The sequence below is a fragment of the Molossus molossus genome, unplaced genomic scaffold (genome assembly GCF_014108415.1).
Source record: "Molossus molossus isolate mMolMol1 unplaced genomic scaffold, mMolMol1.p scaffold_m16_p_11, whole genome shotgun sequence".
NCBI lineage: Eukaryota > Metazoa > Chordata > Mammalia > Chiroptera > Molossidae > Molossus > Molossus molossus.
The window spans coordinates 51,234,230-51,258,785 of NW_023425346.1; the positions used below are offsets into that span (position 1 = coordinate 51,234,230).

The window sequence follows — 24,556 nt, forward strand, 5'->3', positions numbered from 1 at the left end:
TAAATGCAAAAGATGTCCTCAAGAATAAAAAAAAAGAACAGAACTTCCCATTTCTCTTAGTGGCACATTATTATAAGGTGCATTTCATTGGTTTTAATAAAAGCTGAGAGAGAGATGAGGAAACCAATGACTGAATTCTGACACCTTCAAAGGAGTTGATATATAGTTAGAGCAGACTTCAGTCATTTCACATAGTTCCACACATCTTAATAGAATGACCAGAATAAACGTGACACAAAAAATGAATTGTTTGTACAGAACGAAAGTTTTTGTCAAAGCCTCCAAGTATACACAAGTAAAAGTTAGGAAGTCCAAACACTTACATCTAGACTCTATAAAACACTAAACTACAAGCATTTTACATTTTTAAAAATAAAGGAGTATTTCTGTGGTTTATCTCTTCCCCTATAAACCCCCCCTCCTCTGAGGTTAATCAGTCTGTATCCCACCTCTATGTCTCTGGGTTAATTTTGTTCAGCAGTTTGTTTAGTTCATTATATTCCACAAATAACTGAGATCATGTGATATTTGTCTTTCTCTACTTGGCTGGTTTCGCTTAGCATAATACTCTCCAGGTCCTTCCATGCCATCTCAAAGGATAAGAGATCTTTCTTTTTTACGGCTGCATAGTATTGTGTACATGTACCGCAGCTTTTATGACCAATGAACATAGACAACAAAGCTGGAGATGGGGTGGGGGGAAAAGGGAGGAGGATGTCAATGGAGGAAAAATGAGAAACGTCTTAACAAAAACAAATTAATAAATAAAAAATTAAAAAATAAATAAATAAAGGAGTATTGGGAATTAAGTACAGCACTTAATTTCCAAAGGTACTTGCTTAAAATCCATAATGATGAGTTTACTAAAGGAGATTTAAAATGACAACTACTAAATACCAATAATTAAAGAAGTAATGATTCTTTTTGATTATGCTGTCTTAACATTTTTCTGAAACTTAGGAACAGTCTAATTGCACACATCTTAACCTACACACAAAACTATTCTTAGTAGTTATATATTCTAAGAGGCAAACATGATATATTAGCAATGTATACTTAAGAAAAAAATTAATAAGGAAATAAAATACCTGTCACTTAACTACCATAAATAGATCTATGGGTTAAAGGAGTTACGCATATACATATAAATGCCTCAGCCCCAAAGCCTGAAGATAACCTTACAGGAAACTCCGGTCTTTTTCCCACTGAAGTAAGGAACAAAAACAGTATGTCTCTTATTTCAAATACTACACAAAGTCACATTGGAGTTTTTAAACAAGATAATTAGACATGAGAAAACAACTGCTGGCAGAAGAGGAGCCTCCATTTTCATTTACTTATATATTTTTTAAATATTGATTTTTTTTTTTTTTTAGAGAGAGAACAAGGGAGAGAGAGAAACATTGATGTGAGAGAGAAATGTCAATTGGCTGCCTCCTGCATGCCCCCTACTGGGGATCAAGCCTGCAACCCAAGCATGTGCCCTGACCCAAAATCAAACAGGGACCTCTCAGTCCATGGGACAACACTCAATCCACTGAGCCACACAGGCCGGGCAAGGAGTCTCCACTTTCTGCAGGGAACATTCTATACACAGGAAGCCAAATGAGGGAGTTAATCAGTCACAAGAACGTACAGTCTCCAATGCCCAATTCAGATGTAGTAAAAAAAAAAAAAAAAAAAAAAGTTAGAAAAAGACTCTCCAAGAGTATGGAACCAAAGCAAGAGAAAACTGCAGCCTATGCAGCTACTCCCAAGGAACCGAAGCAGAGTCAAATAATGGAACATTCTTTCTCTGAGAGTAGGGGGAACCAGGGAACACTTGCGCAGTTTTCAGAATGCCATGGACCAATGCCTCCTAAGCACCTTCCATTCTTCTCTTTTTCAAGTCTTTATTGTAGCATTTCTATCTCAGTTTCATCACTATTTGTTGGGTTTGTGTGGGCCAGATTACCAAGTGTCTTCTGAGGTCTTAGGTCTCAAGTATAACTAGAAACCACAATTGAACCTGGTGTGTATCATCAGATCTTGGGGTTAACACCGATTATCATGATAGAATGAGACTTTTGGAGTTCTTGAGACATGAAGTAGACACTGCATGTGGGAAGGATATGAATACTTGTAACCAAGAAATATGACTATGGTAGACTGGATTCTTGGCCCCAATTTTTCACTCCTTTGTAATAAATTTGCCGTGTAATTTTGCAATGGGAAAAAGTAAGCTGTAGATAAGGCAAAGTTGCAACAGTATTGCCAAATATTGATTGAGGCTTGTGTTTCTGTTTTATTTTTTTATTTTTTTATCCTCACCCGAGGACACTTTTCCATTTTTGTTCAGATAGAGTGGGAGAGGGGGAGAGAGAGAGAGAGAGAAACATCGACGTGAAAGGGACACATCGAGTGGTCGCCACCCACACGACCCAACCAGGGCCGGGGACAAACTGCAACCGAGGTACGTGCCCTTAGTGGGAACCGAACCCAGGTCTCTCCAGACCACAGGCCGACGCTCTAACCGCTGAGCCAAACCGGCCAGGGCGAGGCTTGTGTTTCTGAAACAGGTGCAATAACACTGAGGTAATTAGAAGTATTTTCCAAGTCCATAAATACAATATAAGAATTTTTTTTTTTTAATCCTCACCTGAGGACATTTCTCCATCTTTTGTTCAGACAGAGGGGAGGGAGAGAAAAGAAACATTGACGTGAAAGGGACACATCGAGTGGCCGCCACCCATATGACCCAACCAGGGCCAGGGACAAACTGCAACCGAGGTACATGCCCCTAGCGGGAACCGAACCCGGGTCTCCCTGGACTGCAGGCCAACGCTCTAACCACTGAGCCAACCCGGCCAGGGCCCATATAAGAATTTTTTAAGTTTGCATTAACACTTCTATTAATTTTTTAATGAACTTAAGCACATTAGCACTGACTACCTTGTAATTAGCACTATAACTAAATTTCAGTGATTACACATGCTTTGGTATATCAAGTGATCATCAGTGACTTCAATTTGTAGAGCTGTGTTTTTCAAATTACAGTCGGATTCTTGTCAATCTGAAAATTTTCAGATGCTGCTTAGTACCATGAGAAGTGTGGTACACAGACCAATAAAGGTACTTGTCCAGATAACTACAAAAATCAAAAGTAAAAACTTTAATAGCAATTTGGCAATAATTTAAAGTCTGCTGAATTTAAAATAAAATGGGAGCCCTGGCCGGTTCGGCTCAGCGGTGAGAGCGTCGGCCTGCGGTCCAGAGATACCAAGGTTCGGTTCCCACTAAGAGCGCATACCTCGGTTGCGGTTTGTCCCCGGCCCTGGTTGGTCATGTGGGTGGCAGCCACTCGTTATGTCCCTTTCATGTCGATGTTTCTCTCTCTCTCTCTCTCTCTCTCACTTCCTCTCTCCCTCCCACTCTATCTGAACAAAAAATGGAAAAATGTCCTCAGGTGAGGATAAAACAAATAAAATAAAATGGGAACTCGTATTTTCAACATCTTTTCCCCTGCCCTTTTTAGAACTACTTTGCTAAAGCCTCCCATGATCTTTTTTTTTAAATAATTTTTTATTAATTTATTTTTGTTACAGATGTTTCTCCTTTTTTACCCCAATGACACTCTCCTCCCCATTCCCCCCATCCCATACCCGGCTTTGTTGTCCATGTCCACTGGTTATGAGTACATGCATATAAATTCTGTGGTTTATCTCCCCCACCACCACCACTCCCATAATCTCTTAACTGTCAAATCCAATACATGCTCAATAATGCTTTTCTTCACTTTTGTTGAATTTTACACTACTGACTACTCTTCTTTATAACATTCCTATACTTTCTGAAGCAACCACTCACTCCTGGTTCTCCCTTTCAAACTCCTTACAAACTCTTCTTCCTCTATTCTCTTCTTAAATGATAATGTTCTCTAGGACTCCCTGACTTTGACCCTCTTCTCTTTCTTACTCATAATTCTTCAGTAATTGCCAATATGCTTAATTCTCAAATATTTATTTCCAGCCTAGACCACCCTTCTGGATTCCAGATTATTTGGGGTATATCTCTAACTAGATGTCCCATAGGCACTGTGAACTCACATGTTTACCTGAAAACCTAGTGAACCTGTGCTAGCTAATTTGGTGAATGGGATGATCAAGTACTAGTTTCCAAAACAAAAAAACCTGAAAATTATTTTAGACTGTTCCTTTTCGCTCATGTTTGACATCTACACATTTATGTACTATCAATTCTACCTTCTATCAGGAAAAATGTAAATTGATATTCAAAAGAAAAGAATAAGAAATTTTCATGCATCTTAACAACTTTTTATAGTTCATAAGTTCCTCAACTCAAACCACAAAGGTAATATTCCTTTCCTAAAAGCTACTCCCACGTCTACAGATATAAAATATTCACCGCTTGCTTTCACATCTAACGTCTTAAAACGAAGATGTAATTGGTAACCACTACTATTGAGCTACTAATGATTTTGTTTTGTTTTGCTTAGAGTCAAACATTACTTTCCTTACATACAAGTCATGATTAAGCCACAAAAAATTAACAGCCATTAATACACTCTGCACATATCAAAACTTAGTAAATGTGGGTTAAATTATAAGTGTTGATATATATTGGTGTATCTTAGGAAAAGCTTCATTTAGGACATTAAACAAAATTGAACAAATAAATTATAATTTTCTCAGAAGACCATTCATTCATTCCATTTTTTTCTAAATCTATGTATATAAAGAGGTACTTGCCTTTTTATCTGAATAAACAGCTCTATAATCTATTTTCTTTATAAAACAAAACTTTTATTCTGAAAAGGAAGTTCACTGTGAGCTCATTGCAAAACTATTTCAGTAATATTCCAGATTTAGCAGGACAAAGGGCAACAGCAGGAAATGGAGTATCATCAAGGTCCAAAGCCAACTTGGTTTGGAGTTAAAAAAAAAAGAACAGGGGGGAAAAAAACCCCTCAAATCATTAGGATAATTAAGCATTATGCTTGAAAGCAAAAATACAGATTACAAATTAAGACTTTCATGAACACAGCTTCATCACTACTGATAAAAGATAACAAAATATTGCCCTCTATTATTATAAAATATGAAGGTAAAATGGAAGCAATATTGATATAGTCTCAAGCTCATATATGTATTTTTAAAACAGTAATAAAGATTACATTTAAAAAGATTGATTTTTATATTTCCTACCCTTATTGTGCATTTAAATTCAATCAACTTATTTTTTTCTCAACTTTAAGAAAGATGCAAAATAGTTATTTTTTTCCATTTGATAGATGAAAATATAAAGTAATCTGTTTTTAGGTCCTAAAGATCAGAAGCAGATGTAGACTAATTCTGTATCTTCACAAAATTTTTGTGTAAACTGAATTCCCAAAAGATAAATAAACCAGCTAATGACAAAAATGAACCATGAATTTCAACCCACACTGCCACATTTCAAAATGTCATGCTTTTGAGTCACTTTGCTTCTTTTTACTTAGTTAATACATTTGATACTTTCCATTAGACAGAACAAAAATAACTTAATCTTATCAAAGAATTTGATAAGCCTCTCAAGGCTCAGTTTCTCTTCTGCGTATTATGGTGACCGACTGTAGCAGTCCCAAAAGCCTAAATGTCAGACAGAAATATATCCTTTTTCCTATCCAAGCAAAGCGGTTAAGATAGGGACCTTATGATACATAAATGTCTTGTTCTATACAATACATGAATTCCAAAAAGTTGTTTGATAACGTAAAGCACATTAAATGAAGCAATGTCAAAAAATGCAGGAATAATAAAGTACCTAAAACAGATAATGAAAACTAAAATCTTTAGATATTAAAAAAAAAAAATCAATTAGCATTCTACATTTAAGACAAGTATGCTCAGACAAGAAGTGGTAGTTAACTACTGAACTAAAATCCAGCTACAACATTAAACCAGTTCAAATTAATGTTTAACTTATAAGAGCTATATGAAATGCACTGTTAATGAAATCCTTGACCCTGGGTGGGGATAACTGATTAGAGGCAAGAAAAGTTCAGACCACATAATTTAGTCTCATACACTGGTGAAAGAATCTGTAGAGAGTAGGAATCTTGGGTTATCAGAAATTATCCTGCCTATATTATGTAATGATAATTACATGCAGTTAACAAATAACCTACTAGAAGATGAATGTTTCTAACAATGCAATTAAGTCTTATACCTAGCAGGAGAAAGTGAAAAGTTAGACCTAAATAGTTTGATTAGAAAAAATAAACTGTAAAAGGTTTTTTTACCCAAATTGTTCTCAAATATTGAGTTTAATATGTGAGCATCCATCTGCTAAAAACTGAAACCAGTAATTTATTTTAGTTCTACTTGAAGGACTTTAATCATAATATTTAGGTTTGCAAATGAACCCAGACTAATGGATAGAAGACATAATTCTCTTAGTATTCCTTTGACCAAGCAATATTACCCAAGAGATATTTATAATATAGTTCTATTTAGTTTTATTTTATTTTTTTATCCTCACCTGAGGACATTTTTTGATATTTTGTTCAGATAGAATGGGAGACAGAGAGAGAGAGAAACATCAACGTGAACGGGACACATCAAGTGGTTGCTGCCCGCACGACCAACCAGGGCCAGGGACAAACTGCAACCGAGGTACATACCCTTAGCGGGAACCGAACCCGGGTCTCTCCAGACCGCAGGCCAACACTCCAACCGCTGAGCCAAACCGGCCAGGGCTAATATAGTTCTATTTAAAAACCTACTAAACTTTTTGCCCAGCCGGTGTGGCTCAGTGGTTTAGCGTCAACTCATGCACCAAGAGATCGCTGGTTCGATTCTCAGTCAGGGCACATGCCCAGGTCGTGGGCCAAATCCCCAGTGGGGGGCATGCAGGAGGCGGCCAATCGATATTCTCTCTCATCGATGTTTCTCTCTCCCTCTCCCTTACTCTCTAAACATCAAAAAAGAAAAAAAAAAATTTAATAAATAAAAACCTAAACTTTTATAATGCTCAATAACAACTTTTAAAACATCACATTACATACAAACACTGTAATGGTACCTTAATATCCATCTATTGCTAATGTGCTGTAGAATACCTGTGCTAAGGTTAGCATTGTAGCAAATGTGTAGTATGTCTTAACCTTAATGCGGTGAAGCAGACCTTCAAAATTTTTCAAAGTCATCTTCTTTAATCAGGTGTGTACACAATGTTTGGTATGAATAGCATGCCAACTAGGGAAGCAAAATATTAACCAGTAAAGTTGAATTTAATACTCAAGAAAAATAATTGATCACCTTGGAAGGATGCTAGTAAATCAAGTCATTCTAAAAACAAAGAGAGAAAAATCAAACATTTATTCTACCTGCCTTCCCTTTAAGGAACTGTCATCAAATAACTGATATGGGGACATTTCTCAATATATGTTCTACTAATAAATATAGAAATGACAGAAATGAATATCACAGTTTTGCAAACTCCTCTAATGAAATAATTAATGCATACAGGCAAAACACACTGATAGCCGAGATGCTCATAAATTATTCTAGCCTCTCCCCACCAAAGAGAACATGAATCAATCAAGCCTCTAACTATTCCATTTTGCAGACACCAGCAGAGAAGAACAAATAATTTAAATCGAGGGAAGTCAACCAGCAAAACCCAGACTGAGAAAAACTCTAAAGTTAAAACCTGGTTTCTTCAACATATAGAAGAAATAAAAATTATGGTGAGGGGTAACCTATAGATTAAAAACTTAACAGATATTTTCAATAAAATACATGTATGCTTTGTTTAAATACTTAGTCAAATAACCAGCAAAAAAATAAAAACATTTATGATATTATCAGGAAAGTTTAAACACCAACCAAATATTTGATGATTTAAAGAATTATCACATTGTGATTATGTTTTTAGGAGTTCTTATTTTAGAATTTATTTTTAAATCTTTATGGATAAGATCATATGTTGTCTGGAATTTGCTTCAAAATAATTCAGGGGTAGCCCTGGCCAGTTTGGCTCAGCAGTTAGAACGTTGGCCTGTGGACCGGAGAGTCCCAGGTTCGGTTCCCGCTAAGGGCACATACCTTGGTTGCAGTTTGTCCCCGGCCCTGGTTGGATCGTGTGGGTGGCAACCACTCGATGTGTCTCTCTCACATCAGTGTGTGTCTGTCTCTCTCTCTCTCTCTCTCTCTTGGTTGCAGTTTGTCCCCGGCCCTGGTTGGATCGTGTGGGTGGCAACCACTCGATGTGTCTCTCTCACATCAGTGTGTGTCTGTCTCTCTCTCTCTCTCTCTCTCTCTCTCTCTCTCCCCCTCTCTCCTTCCTGCTCTATCTGAAGATAAATGCAAAAATGTCCTTGGGTGAGGATTTAAAAAAAAAATTTTTTTTAAATAATAATTCAGGGTTAGATACAGTGTAGTGTAGGGTTATAGATGAAACATTATTGAAAATAAATGGATAATTACTGAAGCGGGGTGACAGATACAAAAAGGGTTCACTATAGTATCTTTTCAATTTGTGACTGCTTCAAATTTTTCCATAATAAAAGTTCAAAACATAAAGATGAACTAAGAAGTTCTATATGACACTCCATAGAATAAGGACAAAAGAACTCCATGTCCCTCAGAGGTCAAAACAAATATTAAAAAATCTTAATGGTGAGTTAGAAAAGCCTTCTCCCTATACACACATACTATTACTACTTGACAAATGAGAAAACTGAGACCCAAAGAGTAAGTCTTGCTCAAGGTCACAAAACAAAACTAACAAAGTCAAAACTAGACTCCACAATTGCAAGCCCAGAAATAAATCCAAGTTGGATCCAAGTTAAAAGAAGTTCTAAGCAGTCCTGAAGTAGTCTGAAAGCCCATCAAAGGTGTAAAAAAAAAAAAGTGTTAAAAGTAAGGTGAAAAAAAGTCAGGTGGCTTGAAGGGCTATATGCAAGAGTGAGAGCAATAAAGCTAGAAAGTATAGAGAACTGGGTGTATGGTAATCATCCTCACTATGGAGCAGACTTATTAAATGCATGATGTGTACTATTTGAAAGCTACTTGAATTCAAGGTGTTTGCGGGGAAAAAAGTTGTCTAGTTTAAAGCAGCTTACACATGAACTGGTGAAACAAGATCACTATATTAAATAACAATTTTTTGCAAACAATTGAAAAATATTTTAAGTGCACAAGTGATATAAATTCTTAAACATAAAAAGGGGACTTATCTTCCTATCCAAGAATAGGCTTCATAATTTGACTGTGAAGGGCCTTCCATTACTATTTACTTAGATTTTAATGAACAGAAGGATGTACATTTATATTAAATGTCATTTAGAATAAAATTCTGTGTAGGTCAATAAACTATACTATCTTTTCAGTTAGCACAGTGTCACTTAAATAAGACATGAACTCAACCTAGAAACATAAGACAATGTAACCCCATTTACCTTTTGTCATTCAGAAAATAGTAAAACTTAATAAGTTTGATATATTTTTAAATAACTCACTAGGTATTCATTCTAAAATGCATTTTAATTTCTGGCTAACATGTGTTAGTGACTATTTCAAAAGTATCTGGTGATTTGAATTCTTTTTATATTGGCAGTGTGGTCTATTTTTAAAAAGACATTTCTGGCATTAAATTACCCTAAGATTAAAAGCTATTTTAAAAATCTATACTAAACATTTCAAAGTATATGTCCTTCTATAATTGTAGAAATACCAAACCAGAAAGTCAAAGAAAATTCCAGTGTAACCTCTAAAATTTAATATTACAGATAACTGTTAAAGAATAACTTGCTGAAAGTATAAAAAAGGAGCCGGAAGGGATAATGCAGAAACAGAATCTGAGACTTGAAAACTTAACCACACAGACCTAAAGTAACTTAAGTAGACTAAAGATGTTTCTCTGACCACTGCCAATATCTTCAAAGAGATAATGTAGCTCCTAACTTGAAAAAGTTGTTTTTGAGTAGTACCCTTCTCCTCCAATAACCTAAAATCAAAGCTAACATGTAAAAATTCACATAAAGGCAAAAAGAGAAAATTAATTTTGAATGACAAAATCAAAACTATAAAGGAATCATAATGGATATGACCATGGACTTATCAGGCAATACTGAGTTTCCAGCTGAGTTCTGCTACTCACTAGCCCCCTTAACCTCAGCATCAGTTTTCTCATCAGTAAAAGGTGATAATTACAATACCCATCTCACAGGATTATTGTTATCAAATGAGAAAAATACTCATCAGGTCCTAACATCATCACCGCAAGCTTAGAGTAACCACCTCAAATCAAAAATCTTTTTATATAATCAGTAACCTTTTTCATACAACTTAAAAGGTTAACCATAAGAAAAATGCTTAATGCTCTTCTTGTGAAAATATCTCTATCCTCCCACTTGTGGGAGAAAAAGAAAAGCACAAACAAAAATTAAAACATTTTATTTTTCCCTTAAGGTCAATTTTACTTCATTTTAATGTTAATATAATTTTTGGATCACTGAAGACAAAATAAAAACCACACCCTACAGTTTTTAATAGTATACAGTATTGTGCATGATGTATTAAAACCTGAATAAACAGGAAAACAGCAAATCCCATGTTTTTAAATTTTGCGTCATTACTATCAATAAGTACACTATTATCCATTAAATAAAGTGATAATAACGCCTGCCACAAAATTTTATAACAAAGTATTTTAAAATTTAGAAATAAAAAGAAATCTGTTACCTTTGTACAATAAAGCATCCAAAGTTCAAAGAGCCTCTCTCTGGATGCCATTCTGGCTTTCACTCTGGCACTTTAATTTTTCCTCAAAAAAAAAAATTATGTTCAAGACCACAGCATGTTCATTTTATTTTCCAAGTTTTTCAGCTGTTACAATAAAGCTCAAAGCAGAAGGGAAAACAAAAAGAAGTGAAATAAATGGACTGTCTTCTGGTCAATAAAATTCAGTTTCAGCAGTTACTCCAACTTATCTTCATCAGTGGTAGTTGGGCAATTAAATAAACCTGTGAAAGAGAAATATATGCAAGTATCTGCTTGAAAAAGAGGTCAAACTAAAAATTTTAGATTTATCAGAACTGGAGATATTTATCTACTTCACTTCCCACAAACAACAGCATAAGCTTTTCACAGTTAGGTTTCATAGAAACGTGTGTTTCATAAAAACATTACAGCCAATAGTATTTCACATGAATATAGTCAGGATCCTCGAGGGTAGACTCAGAAAGATACGTGCTCATAACCAAAAATGCATCCAGTGATAATAAGCTGCAACACGACATCCCCACTCATATTTTCTATAAAAAAAAAAAGTACACTTACTACTGACATAAATTGCCTAAATCTCGTTGGGAATGTCTGTCGCTATGCTGCAGGGTAGGGCGTGGGGTGGAGACGGAGGAATTCCTGGTTTGTTTCAACAATCCTCGAAGGGTGAAAACCAACCTGCCCACCTGGCCTCTCCACCTCTCCCCATCCAGGAAGAAAGGCGCACGCCAGCACGGCAAGGTAAATGCCCCGGCAAAGCCTGCAAGTGTTCTCGGAGATCTTTACATTTCCTCCTCGCATCGCAGACAACCGAGAGAGGCAAACTTGGTGGGCCACGCTGCCAAGAAAAGCTCTGGAAATGGGGCAGGGAGCTCGGCGTCTCCCACCCGCTATCCACGCCCGCCCGACCGCCCCGGGACACACCCGAGTCAACCTCGCCCCCTCACAGCCGCCCCTCACTCTAGAGCGCTCACCACCGAGCCCCCGGGGCCCTCCCACTTCTGCCACGCAAACCCCTTTTCCTTACGACCCACTCGCTCTCACCGCGCTCACGTTAGGGAGTTGCGCCGACGCCACAGGCCGACGTCTAACTTACTTGCCTCGCCCCCTAACCAACCCGAAGCCCCGAGTCACCCCGCAGCTAGGCGGCGGGCGGGAGAGGAAGGCGGGGCTGCGACGGCGCGGGGCGGGGCGAGGGCTGGGAGGAACCAGGGGCGGGGCTGCCCCCTCGGCTAATCATCCCCGTCTCAGAAAATTTACTCGGCCCTGGGGCAGTCGCTGTTCATTGGTTGCTCGTGCTGAGGAGGCGCGGGGCGACCTGAAGCCCCGCTCCAGCATACTTGCGCAGTCGCAGTCTCTTTGTCTCCCGAAAATCCGGCGGCTGGCGCCATTCCAATTGGTCTTTTCCCAGGCTTGGACGTGTCAGGGGGGCCGACGTGCTGACGTCCACGCCCCGGCACTGCGGGGGTCCGGAAGACGTAGCGTTCGGCTAATGGCGTTATTTCCGGGAGTCATCGGAGGGCACTACAATGACGACAATGTGTGTTTTTGGATTTCTTGTAAAAGGGGGATTGGTCCCGGTAGTATATATTAATGCGAAAACAGACAATTGTTGCTATACCTCACCCCCCAAAAATCCTTTTCCTTACACATGCTTATGCCTCGTACTTTGCCCGTCGCCCGAGCGCGAAAAGCTTAGTTTAGCACCGCTAAAAGTTTCAAACCGGTTTCACTCTTTCAAGAAAAGAAGCAAAAGAGAACTGGCTGCATATACGAGACACAGACAACTTTCAAGGTTTTTTAAGAGTGGGGAGACTCATAAGATTACTCGCCTTTAATACCCCTAAACTTATTGTGAAAAATGTCAAGCATTTACAAAAATAAACTAGTATATTATGAAACCCCACTTCATACCATCACCAGTCTTTCAAAGTTACCAGCTATCGTCCAGTCTTGTTTCATGTATACCAACAGTCAGAAAACTGTAAAAGGCCAGAGAGTAAATGTTTTAGGTTTTTCACACAACAAAAATAAAAATAACAACATATGGTATGTGAAAAATAGGTGAAATTCAAGTTTCACCGTTGTAAAGATTGTTGGGACACAGACATGCCCATTCCTTTACTATTAGTAGGTATTTTCACTCCAAGATGACTGAGTTGAGATTAATTTAGAGTAGTTGTTTGCAAATTATGCCTTTCAACATCTGTTCTTGTCAAGCAGGCATGTGAAAACTTTAGGAAGAGAGTGAGGAATTCTGATTGCTAGACTCCCCCATTATAGTAATTAGCAGTTACATTTTTACAACTGGTCAGTCCAAGAATCTAGGGAGTAAGTATCCTTGCCATCTATCACATATACCTCACATTCAATCACTTTCAACTGTATCTTCAAAATATATCTGGAATTCAGCCATTTTCTACATCACCACCACTACCACCCTGAAATGAGTTACCATTAAATCTTTTCTGGTTTATTGTAAAGGCAATATTTCTCCCTGCCCTACTTAGGCATTCTCCCCACCTATGGATGACTTTCACCATTGCAATAAAAGATTTTTTAACATAGAAGATGCCAGTCCTCTGCTAAAACCTCTCCAGTGGCTTCCCATCCTACTTAAAACAGCCAGGAAGGACCTGTGTTTTCCTCCCACATTTCCCTAATTTCTCTATTATCCTGGCCTTCCCTTATTTCACTCCAGACACATGGCTTCCTTGTTGCTTCTCAAATTCACAAAGCACACTGCAGTCTCAGGGATTTTACATAAATTGCCCCTGTACCTGAAATGCCCTTTCCCCTGATGTCCACACACAATCTTCAAGTTTCTGCTCAAGAATCCACTTATCCATTCCTGCATTCAGGATGTTTGTGCACTCCAAATTTCATAGGTTGACATCCTAACCCCCAAGATGATGGTATTAAGAGGTAGGGGCCTTTGAAAACTACTTATCAGGGAGTAGCCCCCGTGAATGGGATTAATGCTTTTTTAAAAATATGTTTTTATTTTTATTTATTTTTTTAGAGAGGATGGGAGAGACAGAAACATCAATGTGAGAGAGAAACATCAATTGACCACCTCCCATATACCCCCCCACTGGGGACTAGCCCTAAATCCAGGCATACCTCCCAACCAGGAATTTTATAAAATACAGTCAACCCTTACCACTTCGCACTTCAACTTTCACGGCTTCACTCTATCGCGTTTTTTCCCAATATACTCATTAAAAAGTTCATCGAGACAGTGAAAATCATACTGTATGCGCTCAGTTGTTTGAGTCAATTATACACCCCTGTATTACAATTAAAATTAAAATTACTGTATGTATGGACTGTAGGCCTATGTATTCGAGCACCCCAGGAATCCTTCAACGCCAAGTGCAACCGCTAGAGTCTGGAAGGGATTAACCGCAATAAACGAGGGATATCTGTAGATCTCACAGAGCTCCCTAGCCTTCTCTGCCTTATGAGTACACAAGGAGAAGTCTGGGAGCTGGAAAAAGGCATTCCTCCAATCATGCTAGCACTCTAATGTTGGACTTCCAGTCTCCAGAACTATGAAAATTAATTTCTTTTTAGAAATGACTCAGTCTGGTATTATTTTAGAGCAGCCCAAATGGACTAAGACATTTTGTGAAGCATTCCCTGATCCTTCATTAGAAAATAGCATCCCTTTTTCTCCCCTACTTTTTCACTATAGCATTTAACAGCTGACATTTCTTTGTTTATTATTAGTTCCTCCCTAATAAAATGCAAGAAACATGAAAATATGACTTTATTCACTGCTATATCTTCAGGTCCTTAAATAGTGTCTTCTTTTTTTTTTTAATCTTTACCCAAAGGCATTTTTGCATTTATCTTCAGGTGGAGAGGGAGGAAGAGAGAGAAAGAAACATCAATGTGAGAGAGATACATCGAGTGGCTGCCACCCACACAACCCCAACCAGGGACGGGACAAACTGCAACCGAGGTACATGCGCTTAGCAGGAACCAAACCAGGGACTATCCAGTCCGCAGGCCAACGCTCCAACCACTGAGCCAAACTGGCCAGGGCCTTAAATAGTGTTTTATACACAGTAGGCGGTATTTGAAGACAGTATAATGAAAGAAATAAATTATCTCTTTCACTATGTATCTGTACTAGTCTACCTCCAGTTCTGTTCCCACTACAAACTGTTCGTTTATAGCATGTTGGACTCATCGTAAGACTAACTCCATAGCCCTGGCCAGTTTTGCTCAGCGGTTAGAGCATCAACGTGCAGACCGAAGAGTCCTGGGTTCGGTTCCCACTAAGGGCACGTACCTCGGTTGCAGTTTGTCCCCAACCCTGGTTGGGGTTGTGTGGGTGGCAGCCACTCAGTGTGTCTCTTTCACGTCGATGTCTCTCTCTCTCTCCCCCTCCCACTCTATCTGAACAAAATATGGAAAAATTTCCTTGGGTGAGGATAAAAAAAAAAAAATGTAATCAATTTGTAAATTATATCAAAAAAACACATGCACCCTTTTTATGAAGATGGAGCCGAAGGCGAAGAAGGAAACCCCTGCCCCTCCTAAAGTCGAAGCCAAAGCAAAGGCTTTGAAGGCAAAGAAAGCAGTGCTGAAAGGCGTCCACAGCCACACAAAAAAGATCTGCACATCACCCACCTTTCCTCGGCCTAAGACACTGAGGCTCCGAAGGCAGCCTAAATATCCCTGGAAGAGTGCACCCAGGAGAAACAAGCTTGACCACTATGCCATCGTCAAATTCCTCGACTACAGAGTCAGCCATGAAGAAGATAGAAGACAATACACTTGTGTTCATTGTGGATGTCAAGTCCAACAAACACCAGATCAAACAGGCTGTGAAGAAGCTCTATGACACTGATGTGGCCAAGGTCAACACCCTGATCAGGCCTGATGGCGAGAAGAAAGCACATGTTCGACTGGCTCCTGACTATGATGCTTTGGCTGTTGCCAACACAACTGGGATCATCTAAACTGAGTCCAGCTGGCTAATTCTAATATAAAAATTTTACACTGAGCCTTGGCCTGTTTGGCTCAGCGGTTAGAGCATCCTGCGGTCCGGAGAGACACAGGTTCGGTTCCCGCTAAGGGCATGTACCTCGGTTGCAGTTTGTCCCCGGCCATGGTTGGTTGTGCGGGTGGCAGCCACTCGATGTGTCCCTTTCACATCGATGTTTCCCTCTCTCTCTCTTCCTCTCTCTCCCTCCCACTCTGTGCAAAAAATGGAAAAATGTCCTCGGATGAGGATTAAAAAAAAAAAAATTTTACACTGAAAAAAAATACATGTCCATAAGCAAAGATGAAAATGTTGTACACATTGCTTCTCAATATCTGCCTCCCAAAATTTCAATTGCATGCAGATAACTCAGGAATCGGTAAAATGCTGATTTTCATCCAGTAGGTCTGGAATTCAGTGGATCGGAGGTGTATTCATATCTCAGCTAACGCCAATGCTACTGATCCACAGTCTATATTTTGAGTATTAACGTTCCATTATTAATATAAGATGAATTTTGCTTTGGAGTAGTGCTGATAGATTTGCATCCATCTATTCTATCTTCTTCACCTTCCCCTTGTGACTAGTGACACAGACATTGAAGAGATGTAATCTAGGACACAAACCCAAATCAACTGCTACATTGTAGGCACTGAATCTTCAAACAAGACACCATTACATTTACATCTAGGAAGAGATAAATACATCATCTGGTATGACACATGGATGTTCCTGTAGGGACACAAAGGGTGGCAGTATTTTGTTTTAATGTTCACATCACAGGATCAGTCCTCAGCTTTATCACCAGTAAGAAGACTCCAGGTCTCTGACTTACCCTAGTAAACTCACAGACGACTAATGCATGTAACCTGTGTGGCAGGTCCATTCTTTTTGTTCCATAGGAGGTCCCTAGCTATGTACTAAAGAGGAGAGAGTCAGGGAACTTACCTATATTGTCTCTGAAGAATCTGCTAATTGATTCTCTTTTCCATCTAATCATTCTAATAATGGGGAAGATGGGTAACCATTAAACTTCTATGAACAAAGATTATCCCATTCTAATATCTCCTTTCCATTTTTCATCAGATGAAACACACACTGAATTGCAGTGAAGGATTAAACAGTTCTTGTGCTTAAAGATTATAGAGAGACAAGGGGGAGATTAGGAATTAGGTCTTTGTTTTGTTAATTTTTATCTTATACAATGTATAAAAAAACAAGCACAATATTTCACTGTGTAGGTTTAAATAAGATGTGTCTGCTGGAGAATCCCCAGTACCCTTACCTCTCCCAATTCTCGTCAGTGTCTCTCCACCAGTGAAGCTACAGTCATCTTTTCTTCTGACATTCCTAAAGACAACCCCATTTTCTTAATAAGACTGTTACCTAGCAGCCTTCTAAAACAACCTGGCTGTGTTATGTTAAAATCATATTTCTGGCCTCATTTTCATGATTAAAGGCAAACTCATGAACTGATATTGCTCTACCTAAATCCACTGGATGGTCCTGTGCTCAAATAGTTTTTCATTTTATGGCAGAGTTGGGAGTTTCAGTTCACCTCACCAGATACAAACCTTAGAATGTTTCTAAATTACTGACAAGGAAAATTACATCTACCAAGACAATTGGACTATTCAAGTCTCTCAGTCAGAGCATTAGCTCCCCATAGCAAGAATTACATAAAGAAGTAAATTAAGCCTGGCCGGTGAGGCTCAGTGGTTGAACGATGACCCACGCACCAAGACATCACCAGTTCGATTCCTGGTCAGGCACATGCCTAAATTGTGGGCCAAATCCCCAGTGGGGGGCATGTAGGAGGTGGCCAACCAATGTTCTGGCTCATAAATGTTTCTGTTTCTCTCTCCTTCCTTCCTCTCTCTCTCTAAAAAGCAATAAAAAATAAAAATAAAGAAGTAAATTGAAATCTCAGGGTTGCTTTTTCATCATGATTTAGAGCATGTAAATTAGATTAACTTGATGGGTAATGACATCTTGTATGTATAACAACCTGCATGCAATCATTCCACTAAAGGAAACCTACCAACTGAGGCAAATACTCAATTGTGCTAGACAGACTATAGTTTCCCTTGGACAGAGCTGAGGACATAAGAACAAGTTTTTGCTTTTCAACCAGAATTTCCCTTTCATAAATTCTGTCCTGGCCATCGTGACTCAATCCATACCTTTCCAGTTAGCCTGGCTAGAGGCTTATCACATCTTGGTTTTGTTAACTTTAAATACTGATTTCCCATTTTTCAGTTTCATTTTTTTCTGCTCTAATTTTTATTATTTATTTTCTTGTTCTTCTTTTTCTAGTTTCCTAAGGTGGAAGTTTGTTTAGCTGATTGATTTTGGATCTTCTTCTCCCATAAATGCGTTCAATGCTATAAATTTCCCTCTAAGAGCTGCCTGCACCGTATCTCACAAATTTTAATAAGTTGTACTTTAATTTTCATTAGTTCAGAATGTTTTCTCATGAGATTTAACTGACCATGTGTTACTTAGAAATGTGTTGCTTAATACATACCTACTTCAATATATTCTTGCTATTATTATTTTGAACAATTATCTGTTAGGTCAATTAAGAATAAGAAAAATAAGTTTTTTTCTTGTTAGCTGGATATATTTCATTTTCTGTTTCTTGTGTTTGTTTTTGTCACAGAACACTATTTGCAGTAGAGGAAACTGGCATTGCAAGTCTGGTGGTAAAATGGCTTGTTCACATAAACCAGTACATGTTCATCCTTTAGTGCAAAAAGCCCTAATGGCATGTGCCCTATTGAAACTGAGGACATCTCCAACGTTTTCTCTGTTTTTGTTTTTTTTCTTTTTTGTCATTTTTTAAAAAATCTTCACTCAAGGACACGTTTTTATTGATTTTAGAGAAACAGGAAGGGAGAGACAGAGAGAGAAACATCTGTGTGAGAGAGAAGTATCAATTGGCTGCCTCCTGTACACACCCTGACCAGGGATTGAAGCTGCAATGTTGTGGTATACAGGATGACTTTCTAACCAAATGAACCACCCAGCCAGGGCTTGTCATCTTTTTTTTAAAATAAACATTTTCAAGGTTTGTCCAAAACAGGCCATATTGGTTCTTGGCTAACAAAAGGCATTTCAGAACAGTTGCACACTTTGACTGTCGCCTTCCCAGGCTGGCAGTTGATATCTTTTTTTCTTTCCAACTTTTTATTTAAAAAATTTAAAAATGCTCCACCTGAGACAGGATAGTAAGAAGCTAGGAAAATTCCCTGGCAAGTGGAATGGGAAAACATAGCTGAGCAAACTGATCAAGCAATTTACAGCCAGACAGAGGTTACCAGGACAGAAAGTCCCAAGTGCCTAGCAATGGGCAAAATTGGCGTGCCCCGTGTGACCTTCCATATCGTTGGTTATAGTGTTTAGACCACCCCCACCCCCTTGACCTTTCCTCCCTAGAGATAACATCAAGGCCTCAGTTGCATTTCGGCTCCAGACCCAGAAAAACAGCAAAACCAGGTAAGCAATGGCCAGGACCTGTGATGACTAATGATGCCTGCCCTGGTGCCAACCAATCAGTGGAGACCACCACCCTAAAAGGGTACACCTGGAAAAGTTGATGACTATTCTATTGAGATCCTTCCCTGAGACCTCAGCCTTTAAATTAAACCCTCAAGATGAACACCTAAACTCTAAGGGATCCCGTGAAACTTGCAAACAGGGCAGCAATGGGCAGTGGCTATTCATCATCCCAGGCTAAACCGCCCCCCTCCAAAGCCTCCTCTTTCTCACTCTCCAGTGAGCTGACAGCAGCCCTGCCTTAGCTCACTTCTTTCCTACATTTCTGAGAGCCAAAGCAGCCCCACCTAGGCTCTCTCCTATTGCTTCTTCTATCCTAGGCCCTTCCTTGTTTCAATGTCCCCAGAGTTGATAAACATCCTCTCAAAAACACCTGAACTAACATTGTGAAATCTTTGCTGCAGGAAGTCAAGAGCACACACAATACAGGCCGGCCATAGGCTGACCCACTCCCGCCTGGTCCCCTTTCTGGTTGCAACTAGTCCTATTGTGGACTCAATGATTTAGCTTTCATTCTGTATAAAATTAGAGTTTTCAAGTAGGGACATGACACAAGGAAAACTATATTTGTTCTAGACCTTGTCATATCTTTCCCAAGGCAACATGTAATCATACACTCCCTCCACCAGACAAAATATAGTACTTAAAATTCAGTTGAAACATGAAAGAAAACCACTTTGCTTTCATGTATAATAAACTTTCTATGGTGGCTGGGAAATTAATTGAAAGTTAAGACTTACAGTCTACAGTAGAGAAAAATTATTTAATCAGGAACAAAAAGGAAATTGTAAGAAATTTTTATTTAAAATTAACATTTTCTCTTCTTAAATCCTTATTTCCTGTGAAGAAAATAAAATTTTGAGACTGGGAGAGATTTTTTGTTCTAAGAAAGCAGTTTTCTTGAAATTCAATTGTTAATTCAAATGCATTTTAATCAATATCTGGGTTTCTTTACTTATTATGTAACAAGGAGTATTTCTTTCTTAGTGCAATACAATACTATTAAGAATTAAAAAGAAAAAAAAATAAACCTTTGTGTAATCTCTACTCGTGTCTGCTATGTCACCCACATCTCTGAGTTTATTCCCTACATTTTACACAGTAAAAATCAAAGAATATATTCTATTTCTGACATTAATCTATTAGCATTCCTAGGAACCATATCTGGCACTGTTTTCAGTTTTTTGAATAAGTGTTTTAATCTGTATATTTGTTTGATGTATTGGTTCCTTTTACTTTTTCTGTTTGAGTAATAAAGTGGGTTAATAATTATCAGCTTATTTGGAATTAAGATTATGAGATCTAGCCCTGGCCTGTTTGGCTCAGTGGTTAGAGCGTTGGCCTGCAGTGCGGAAAGACCCAGGTTCGGTTCCCACTAAGGGCACGTACCTCGGTTGTGGTTTGTCCCCGGCCCTGGTTGGCTCGTGTGGGTGGCAGCCACTCGATGTGTCCCTTTCACATCAATGTTTCTCTCTCTCTCTCCCTCCCACTCTATCTGAACAAAAAATGGAAAAATGTCTTCAGGTGAGGGAAAAAAACATACAAAAAAAAGATTATGAGATCTAGAGCTTCAGGGGTAAATCACTATAACTGTGACTCACTTTTTGATATAACACCAAAACTGTAAAAGCAATCAAATAGGAAACACTTAAAATAGATCTCAGAACAGGGAGTTCCTTGTTAAATGGACAATTTGATACATAATAAAGGCAGTTAACTTAACAACGATTAAAAGGTACAGCTCTGGCCAGGTTTGCTCAGTGGTTAGAGCATCAGCCCTTGGACCAAAGACTCATGGGATGATTGCCAGTCAAGGGCACATACCTGGGTTGCAGGTTCAATCCCCGGCCCTGGCAACCAATCAATGTCTGCCTGTCTGTCTGTCTGTCTGTCTCTCTCTCTCTGTCCCTCATTTTTCCACTCTCTCTAAAAAATCAATGGAAAAATATCCTCGGGTGAGGATCAGCAAACTAGCAAAAAAGTACTTCACAGTTTACCATTTTTCCTTTTTTATTATAATGGGTTTCACACAAGGTGATTTCATTCTCATATTTATTTCTTGCCAAAAGGATAATTAGCTTTTGTTTATCACATGATTCATCATGATGAAACACATTACTAGATCAAGAAGATTATGGTTTCCAACAGTAAATAAAGAGATGGAAAATAGTGCCCTAAAGAAATAAGTATGAATGAAACAAAAGCTTGTTTCAGTACAAATTAAGAGGGAGACTAGACGATTAAAGACAATTTTTTTTTTCAATTTAGTTTTTAAGTTTCCAAATGACAAATCAGTCAGTCCCTATAAAAGATATACCCTTAGTTGAATAATTTTACAAATAGCAATGGCATCACAAAAGCCTAGTTTCCGCCCTGGCCGGTTTGGCTCAGCGGTTGGAGCGTCAGCCTGCAGTCCACAGAGACCCGGGTTCGGTTCCCACTAAGGGCATGTACCTTGGCTGCAGTTTGTCCCTGGCCCTGGTTGGGTCGTGTGGGTGGCGGCCACTCGATGTGTCCCTTTCACATCGATGTTTCTCTCTCTTCCTCTCTCTCCTTCCCGCTCTATCTGAGTGAAAAATGGAAAAATGTCCTCGGGTGAGGATTAAAAAAAAACACAAAAAACAAAGAAACAAAAGCCTAGTTTCCTAATTATATTTTCTTATTGTTTGCAGTTACCCACTTGGTCCCATTAAAAGCTTTCTGATATTTTATTGGATATTGAAAGATCATTTCATTACAAAACAAAATAAAAGAACCACTTAGGGGTGGTGTAGATTGGTAAATTATTACTTAATGGTGATCAAGTTTCAGTGTGAAAAGAAAAAATTCTGGAGATGGCTAATGGTGATGGTTGCACAACAGTGTGAATGTACTGAACGGCAATTACGAAACACTTAACAATGGTTGAAATGGTAAATTGTACCTTATGTATGGTTTATCATGAGAGAGGGATAAAGAAAGAAAAGCAATTATTCCACTTGACTAGATTATAGTAAAAAAAGGCAAGAAATTCTAAAAGCCAATGAGAGAGAACATTGATTGGTTGCCTCCTGCATGCCCCCCACTGGGGGTTTGGCCCACAACCTGGGCATGTGCCCTGACCAGGAATTGAAACGGCAACCTCTTGGTGCCTGGGTCAATGCTCAACCACTGAGCAACACTGGATGGACTGCAACACATAGTTTGATAAAAGAATTTTATTTAGAATATATGAAGAACTCCAACAAATAAGTAATATAAACTAATTTTTTTAATGGGCAAAATATTTGAATTGGCCATTCTCAGAAAAGGAAATACAAATGGACAAATATTAAAAAGATACTCAAACTCAGTTGCCATTAAGAAAATGCAAATTCAAACCACAATTAAAAACCATTGTAGCCCTGGCCGCTTTGCTCAGCGGTTAGAGCATCATTCCGTGGTCCAGAGGAACCCAGGTTTGGTTCCCACTATGGGCGCGAGCCTCGGTTGCAATTTGTCCCCACCCTGGTTGGGGTTGTGTGGGTGGCAGCCAGTCAATGTGTCTCTCTCACATCAATGTTTCTTTCTCTCTCTCTTTTTCTCTCTCTCCCTCTAGTTCTATGCAAAACTGTCCTCGGGTGAGGACAAAAAAAAAAAGTTATAGCTCAGCCAGTGTGGCTCAGTGGTTAAACGTCGACCCATGCACCAAGAGGTCGCTGGTTTGATTCCCAGTGTTGGCACATGCCCAGTGTGGGCCAAATCCCCAGTGGGGGATGTACAGGAGGCAGTCAATGTCCTCTCTCATCAATATTTCTATCTTTCTCTACCTCTCCCTTCCTCTCTCTCTAAAAATCAATAAAGGAAAAAGTATTTTTTTAAAAACACTAAATACTTATCAGCTTTTTAAAAATTAGAAAGTCTGACAATAAAAAGTATCGTTAAAGTTATGAAACAACTGAAATTATCATACACTGTCAGAGTATACACTGGTATAATCAGTTTGGCACTATCAGATAAAGCTAAAAATATGAATATCCAGTGACCCAACCAAACACTACTTCATATACAGGCTGGAGAAACTGTGTGCATGTGTACCAGAACATACGTACCAAAATTATATTGAAGTATCTGTACAGATCTGAACATCAGTCTACGTATTTCACCAATTTAGCACACTGAAAGAGAAAACCCACATAATCACTTCAATAGATATAGTATGTGACAAAATTTAACATACATTCATAATATAAAGTCTTTGCAAACTAGAGAAGATCTGAAATCTAAAGAGCTCTAAATGTGAATGAACAATAGAATGTAACGCTAGCTTTTTAATTTAAATTTCCTCTGAACTGCCCTGGCCGGTTTGGCTCAGCGGTTAGAGCATCAGCCTGCTGTCTCGAGAGACCCGGGTTCGGTTCCCACTAAGGGCACGTACCTCGGTTGCAGTTGGCAGCCACGTGATGTGTCCCTTTCACATCGATGTTTTTCTCTCTCTCTTCCTCTCTCTCCCTCCCACTCTACGTGAACAAAAAATGTCCTTGGGTGAGGATAAAAAAAAAAAAAAAAATTTCCTCTGAACTATCTGGTACACAAAATCTAAGACAGTAGCTCAGAAACAATGTTCTTGTCCCTCCTATTACATTTTTATAATGTTAAATACTTTTTTGCAAGGGATTTCAAAGATCAAAGTGGTTGAAAATAAATTGTTAATACTACTTTGCAAAAAATATAGTTACCACACTAATATATTAATGCATATCCTAAAATACCTTAACTGAAGAATCACCTTTTAGTTTATACATGGGATTCTTTAGGTTAGCAGGAAGCATACTTTCCTTACAATGAATTTTGATAGTTCATGAATTATTTAATTTAGAGTCAAATTTGTTACAACACAGAATTTGGAGTAAAATGAAGTCTTGGTTTTAGATCTTTGATTCTGGGTTTCCTAGCTACATGATCGTGGATAAGGTATTTAATCTCTCTGAATTTGTTTTTCTTCCATAAAATTGAGATAATAATACCCAGGCCAGTTGTGAGTATTAACTGATAAATAAAAAGCATCTGGCACTCAATAAATGTTATCTATTGTCATATTTTGGAGCTAAGTTAAGTATATATATGTTAAATGAATACTACCTTTACTTCCCACCATTGTTGACAGTCCAAATGATGCATAGCTTGGGAAAGGGTAGGGCAGGCAAGTTAAAAAGGAAGTGAATGCTGCTAGGTAGCAAGTCATTGTTCCTTTTAAATGACTTTTTGAAACACT

At 38.5% G+C, this 24,556-nt stretch overlaps 1 protein-coding gene and 1 pseudogene across 1 annotated transcript in view; one reads left to right on the plus strand and one right to left on the minus strand.

Annotated features, from left to right (window-relative positions):
* NBEAL1 (neurobeachin like 1) overlaps positions 1-10,834 on the minus strand; it is a 201,847-nt gene extending 191,013 nt beyond the window's left edge. Inside the window, exon 1 of the mRNA XM_036253508.1 lies at positions 10,728-10,834. Within this exon, the coding sequence (XP_036109401.1) occupies positions 10,728-10,778 (51 nt within the window). The 5' untranslated portion in view covers positions 10,779-10,834. The remainder of the gene's footprint in view (positions 1-10,727) is intronic.
* Positions 10,835-15,273: 4,439 nt separating this feature from the next.
* Positions 15,274-15,742, plus strand: LOC118625134 (annotated as a pseudogene).
* The last annotated feature ends 8,814 nt before the right edge of the window (positions 15,743-24,556 follow it).